The sequence below is a fragment of the Cebidichthys violaceus genome, unplaced genomic scaffold (assembly GCF_023349555.1).
Source record: "Cebidichthys violaceus isolate CVI_PGR_0920_01 unplaced genomic scaffold, fCebVio1.0.p SCAF_14, whole genome shotgun sequence".
Lineage (NCBI taxonomy): Eukaryota > Metazoa > Chordata > Actinopteri > Perciformes > Stichaeidae > Cebidichthys > Cebidichthys violaceus.
The window spans coordinates 10,331,332-10,338,544 of record NW_027176307.1 but is presented as its reverse complement, the minus strand read 5'-3'; the positions used below and the strand labels follow the sequence as shown (position 1 = coordinate 10,338,544).

General features: G+C 39.1%; 1 protein-coding gene across 1 annotated transcript; it reads left to right on the top strand.

The window, feature by feature from the left end:
• The first annotated feature begins 739 nt into the window (after positions 1 to 739).
• LOC137871145 (uncharacterized) lies at positions 740 to 2,399 on the top strand. The gene is made up of 2 exons (XM_068708778.1): positions 740 to 821; positions 1,079 to 2,399. Exon 2 carries the CDS (start codon positions 1,088 to 1,090, stop codon positions 1,964 to 1,966), a length of 879 nt encoding a protein of 292 aa, XP_068564879.1. The 5' UTR covers positions 740 to 821; positions 1,079 to 1,087; the 3' UTR covers positions 1,967 to 2,399.
• The last annotated feature ends 4,814 nt before the right edge of the window (positions 2,400 to 7,213 follow it).

Here is a 7,213-nt window from a genome sequence, read left to right as displayed (position 1 = left end):
TTTATCACATACACAAGTTAAGAACATGAGAGCACACATATCCCTCAGCACTGAGCCCATACATGGAATGGAAGTGCCGAATAAGATAAATAATTGAATAAAATAACATGATGCCGTGGGTTGGTTTTCCTCCTGTCCTCCCCAATTTTTAAATCAACAGTCGCCTTTGCTGTAATGACAGCAGGACAGAGAGGGCCAATCGCTGTAGAAGGTTTCAGACAGCAGTTATCACGCCTAAGAGGTTGGAAACATGACTTTGGATGAGAGCGTTGGTTAATATTATGGATATGGATGAAAAATAGCTATGGTGGCTTTAGTAACATTTGCGTGGAACCTGTAGTTTTTCCCATGTTTTTCAAAACGTTTGCCTTCAGACATGTTTGAATGACTCTAACTTTACCAGCATCCCCACTGAGGATGTGTCGAATAGCTATGGGGTCCCTCATTGTGGCTAACTGGAAGATGGAATGTTGGATTGGTTTTCGCTAAAGACATGATTTAAAATATTAAGATATTACATTTTATCCATATTGTCCAGCTTCAACATTTTGCGGCATTGAGCTGTGAATCAGGGCCAAAGCAGCTTTTCTGCTTGTTTTAGCAGTAAGGTTAGGCAGAGGTTGAATTAATATTTACCTAAATGTAATCAAGATATTCATCTGGTTTGAAAAGGTTCCAGAGCATTTTCTTTGGAATATGACTCCTCACAGGTAATAGTTGCACAATGAGCTAAAGACATCTGTCCTGTAAGTACAACAGAATTCAGAAGACCAGCTGACTTCTTACTGCCGATCGTTGACTGCCGCTCAGCATACACCTAAGTATTTGAAAAAATATATATCTTCTTGCTGTGGAACATAAATGTTTCTATTCAATCTATTGAATTTTAGATCTAAATTCATTTTCTTCTGTGTAAATAGGTGCAATAAGAACCACATTTAAAATACAATATATTTTTGATATTTTTGATATTTTTGACAATTATCGTGATTGCATTGGAGCTCACCTGAAAAGGCACAGTCATGCTGCTAACTTGTCATATACTGTTAACTCATGATATTGTTTTTCCTTAATGCAGTTAACCACAATGACCGCCTACATATCACACCTCGATTTGCACAATGATGACGCTGATGAGCAAAAGCTCCAATCAGAAGGTTTCATGAAAATCAATGTTGATCTGAACAAAGAGGCAGGAGGAAAGGCCACCTATCTTTGGTACAAAAAAGGAAGCTGCCCAGCACCAATCACCAGGATTCAACTGACATTCAATGTTCAGATGAGTGTTGGATTGATCAAGGCAGGGTACACAAAGGTCCATAAACCAGTAAATCATGCAGAAGGAGTGGATCCCATCTACCTTTGGTTCTACCAAGGGTCCACAGAGTATGACACACCCATAGTGGCCATTGATGTCACCAGCGAAGCAGAAAAGGAAGCCCAGAAGTTTCGCCACGGTTGGGAGAAACTTGCCTGTGATCTGAACCGCAATGCCGGAGGGGACTGGGTCTACATCTGGGTAAAGAGAGAGAATCCAACCTACATCTGTGATGTCGCCGTCACTGATTCCTTCACATCCGATGAGATGTACTTTTGCGATAGTTACATTCGCGTGGATGAAGATGCTCACAGGGGCACAGGAAGCGACAACGTCTTCATCTGGTATCGTCTGACTACCAACTGGGAGCATGCACTCAGTGATCTGAAAGTCTCCACCACTGAGAGCGAGTTTCAGGCCCTTCAGGGGCAAAATTACCAGCCACTGGGCTTCAACTTCAACCAGTGGACCGGAAGTATCTACCTGTGGTACAAGAGAGAGAGATCCAGCAGTCCTATCAAGACCATCACCCTGCTTCTCAACATAGCTGCTGTTCCAGTGTATATAAAGGCTGGTGTCACCGTGATCGAAAAAAATCTCAACACAGGCAATAAAGGCCGCACTGAGTACCTGTGTTTCTATAAGTAAAAGCCTGAGAAAACCTTCCTCTCGGTAGTGAAGTGGAAGTGGAAAGAAAAGTCCAGCAATGGTGTTAAATCACTTTGGCGGTGGCCTCTTTGATTGTTTCTTCTCTTTTTCTATACAAAACAACGTGATTCATTATGGTAGTACTACTGGTAATATCAAAGTATCAATGGTATATGAGTTCAAATTGGGATTTAAAGGATTCAACTGTCTGACGTAAGCAGGGAGGTTATTCCAGAGGAGAGGAGGCATGATAGGAAAAGGAAATAAAACTGTGTCATTAATTGTATTACAGTTGTAATACTGGTAATATCAGAAAGGATCAATGGTTTATGAGTTCTACTGTTAAACATAATGTCAATTAATCTAATTATTTTAAATGATTTTTCAACTATGCTGTTACTGAATGAATGAATATCAAGGCTCTGTATCACTTTATTCTACACATTTCCTGCTTTTCAATAAAGACACCTTTGCAAGTTAAGTGTGTTTGCTCCGGTCTCTACAGGATAGAAACTTCACTTTGAGTCTTGTCATGTGTTTTCATCATGCTATTCAGAATCAGGGCCCATATTTATCAAAATGCTTAAAGGGACATTTTGGACTTGATGTGAAACATTAAAAAGCACAAATCCTTCACTTTTACTTTACTTGTAAAGCAAAGATTAACTTCATATTTCCTTATGATGTAAAAATGCTTCTTAAGAGAGCCCAGGAGGTCTTTCAAGCTGGTTAAGAGTAGATTATATATGACTGCAATACCATAACACATCATAACACCTTCTGAGACATGTTTGTACAAACTTTGGTTTTGACATCGCCCATGATGAATAACATCTTAACTAAAACAAAGCACGTGCCAACAACAAGAGCAGAATTTCCTCACGGCTTCATTTTTACTTTTCTCTTTGTTTCCATTCATACTGTAAATGTATACATTCTTTTAAATGTCTTTCTCATATTAGGGACGTGAAATACAAGATTGCTGTTTTTTAAACAATGAACAATATGAAGGACACGGGGGTAATTCAACATTCACATGTTCATACTGAATTATTAACTCGGTTTTTTGGTAGTTTATTTTTTGTAGCCTGGCAGCTTCTCATTTCCAGAAATAGTTTGGCCTTGAGTGGGTTAAAACAGAACACATTTGTTTATTAGATAGTTGCAAATCTGCATTTGAGAACATTTTACTGATTTACTTTTCCCTGCCATCAGTGGGTTCACAGTTCATTGTTTTCTTCCACTAAGCAAAACAATAACGTATTTGGAGCAGGGATGTGCATTAATAACTGTGTGAGAATAAACACTTTGAGATTCTGAGATAAATCACAGATGAACATGGATGGATGGACAGAAGGACTAAAGGATACAAGAATGGAAGGAGGTAATCACATAACCGCTGCTCACTGCTGAAGGTAAAATACTCTCTGAATATAAAAGACAACAGAAACAACCATAAATCTACATCTTCTATCATTCCCTAGTCTCTATAAAACAACAGCTATCTTTGCTTTCTAGTACAGAAAGTCTGAAGTGGAAATCATTATAATAAAGGTGTGTTTCACCCAAAGAAATCACAATATACACATGAACATATAAACACATCCGTCAATTACAGTTTTACTATGAAGAATGGGTTCAAAAGCATGCAAATAAATTAACATGTAATATCATTATTCTTTGTAGAACATGACACTTTGAAACCTGAGCTGTTTTTAAACCGATGCCTTGTTTCCACCAGGCACAATGAAAAACACAATTTTAAAGCTGATGCTTCGTTTCCATTCAACATACCAAAGGTTTGTTTTATGTCATGCAGTAATTGTGAAATTCTTCTATGAAATTCTATGATAAATGGTGCAATTACTGTAAATGTGTGTGTGCTCCTAACTTAGGCCACTTTTAGGGACACATGCATTTCAGATTAAAGACCAATTGGGGACAGAAGCTGTGTCCCAGATTTTGGTGTCTGTGGTTTGGGTTATGATAAAGGTTATAGTTAGGCGAGTGGTTATGGTTGAGGTTTGGGTAAGTCTCCAAGAAAAGTTTATGTAATGTCCCCCGGGGTCTTGATTTGGGACATCGTCTACTCATTAGCTTGGAGCGCCCAGACATACGATAGTGATATTAATAGCAGAGTTACCTTCACAGTGGCGAATGTAGGTACAATCAAATGCTTATAACTCATAAGGCCTACTGGAGTTCATAGAGACTGTAAGCATATTTACAATGTCATTATAACAAACTTTGAATAAAAAGGCCTTTGTGTATTAGTTTGGTTGTACTTGTTTGTATAATATGTATGTGAAAAGGGGTTCGACAGAATTGACCCTGTTCATTCTGTTAGGAGCTTTTAGCAAGTGGACTCAAACCATACACCGTATGTATAGATGGACGACGTCCCCAAACTTCATCCCACTGTACAAAAATGACAGTAAAATATCCCAGGTACGGGGGCTGCCATCTTGCACTTTTGACGCCAATTGGAGTCAGATTCTTTTCCTGGCATACCACCTCAAAAGGGTTTGACTTTACACATTTACATTTTCTGCACACGTGTAAGTTGTCCATTTTCTGAAATATACAGGACTGTGTGGATTCTCTGTGGTGACAAGACTTTCTGTTTGGTGTCATGTGTGATAGATATCTGGTACGTGCTGGAATTTCCGAGCCCATATTTCACTCTTCTTGTCATGAAGGGGTGTCCTCAAGTCGCCTCCATGTCACAGTAAAGCTGTGTCTAACTGGGTCACCGTTCCCAGGTTTCAACAGTTCAACTACCACTTTATCTAAATCTATCTGTCACCACTCGCCTCCTTCATACAGTTCCATATGAAACAATGACATACCTGACATTAGTGTAGGATGACTGGAGCTTGGCCTGAAGATAATCATTAGCGACTCTGAACATTGAGACACGTCTGAATAGTTGTGCTTGGCCTGTTAATGACAGCCTGAAGCATTGGCCCTGACAGGCAGGCAGGCTGGCGTCAAGGTTGGCAGAGAGATATTGTGAGAGAGGGAAAGGGCGAGCGAGCGAGAGAGAAGTTGGCATGAAAAGAAGGGATCTGAATCGCTGCCAGGTTTTGCTGCTTAAATGGAGAACCAACAGCAGAGAGGGGCTCAGTTGTCCGGATCATTAAAACAGCACAACGCGGTTTTCTTTTATATCTAGTTCAATAAATGACCCCCGTTTGCCAGCCTGCACAGAGGGAATCAGGGCAACATTGCGGCAGCTCCTTCCTGCTGGAACTTTGTGGCTCTGAATACAGATCTGTTCTGACATAACAGCATCGAACTTCTTCCAGTAGAAAATTAGATCTGTTGCACATAGTTTAACTTTCAACACACACTTTTCATCATTATTAGACACTGCATATGGATACCAATGACGTGAGCTATCACTGAGACATGGGATCTATGTTCATTGCAATGTCAAACAAAACCGGACAATGGCTGTGGTCGAAAACATCCTTTTTACTTAGGAAGGTTCCTAACTGAGTGAAATAACCCGGAAGTATCAAGTGGCCGCCATGATAAGAGCTTTTTCCAATTCTCTAAATGCTAGGAAAAGGTGCTTCAATGCTTCCTTTCTTAGCTCCTTTAGCATAGGAAACACTGGACCTTCCTTTACCAAAGGAAAGAAGATAATGCCGCCCACAATTATATGTATTTATTTACTTTGAACATATAATAAATAAGTAAATAAAAGAAAACTTTATCATTCTCAATAACAAGAACCATCAGTAAAAAACAAAACAAGCTAGGCCTATCAGAAATTATTAAAGTGTTAAAAAGCAAGATATAACCGAACCGTTGAATATACATTATTGCACAAATTGATATTGAACAGTTTCATTGTTTCTACTGAAGCGGTGTTAATTGTTAAGTGTGACAGCAATAGGAAGGATGGACCTCTATATAAAGAGCTTCTTTATATAGCCTACATGCAGGCAAATGGTAGATTTCAAGGGGCCATGTTTTAGTTGCGCTTTTTGTAGTCCTTTGTAGTTTCGCCATGTCAGTGACGTCGGCCGTCGCATCATAATTACGTAGCTTAGTGAAAGTGTAGTTGGATTCTCTAAACACCACGTTGTCTTTTCCGAACTCCTCATGAATTCTCCTTCACATCTTTCCTTGACCCTATGATGTTTTCCTTAGAGGTCAAGGAAAAGTGGTTAAGAATAGACGTTAGAAGGTCATTTTGGGACTTTTCGACCGCAGCCAGTGATTTGAAATTAAATATTTCTTTTTTCTGTTTTTTTCTGGTTGTCATCAAATCCCATTTTTTCCAAAACCAAACCAACAATGACCTGATGCTAACCAGTATTGCGTGTGTATCAATGCATGTTATCAAACCCTGATATATATTATTCCTCATTATTCCTCTGTGTCACAAACACACATTAAATGTTAAATGTTAAATTAAATGTTCACCAGTTTAACCTTTGAGGGAAAACAATCTTTGAAGATCAGACATTGCTAGGTATATAGATTGAACCTTTTTAACTTATGGTCATGGTCTGTTTGACTCTAAATGGACCATAATTTACTAAATGAACATCATGCTGTTTTGAAAAAGACTTGAAACTAGAGATTGAGACCATAAACTCATGTTTACAATGTTTACTGAGGTAATAAATCAAGAGAGAAGTAGAGTCATTTTCTCATAGACTTCTATACAACCAGACTTAAAGAATACGCTTGACACTTGTCATTGGCTTCACTTTTCAGAAACGGAGGTTGCCGCCTGATTTCCACTGAATCAATATCCATCTCTGCTGCATTTAATGCTTTACGTCTATTCCATTAGCCTGTCTTCGCAAGACAAAATTGCAACAACAAATTAGTCTGGAACTGTTTGATTTGATTTTTAGATTCTTAAGGGGTGATATCAAAATGCCTCTAGACAGAACTGGATAGACCTGCAATTACAGCAATGAAACAGGCAATGGAGCACTGAGCGACGTAAAAATTGCCCTTTTTGCCAACGGAATTGGAAGATAAAAGGTGTGTTTACTTTGTCGGACATCGCCAGGCCAAATTGCAAACAGAAACTTCTACAGAAAGTTCCACATCAGCTTCAACAGCTGTTGTTTTGACATTGCTCGTCTAGTACAGTCATCACCTCGAACACGCCCCACATTGAGATAAACGGTTATGATTGGCCCGTCAGTTCTCAAGTTGCTGGAAATCTGTCAAAAGCGGAAGGCGACCAGAAGCACCTGCCAGAACAAATAAAGCAAG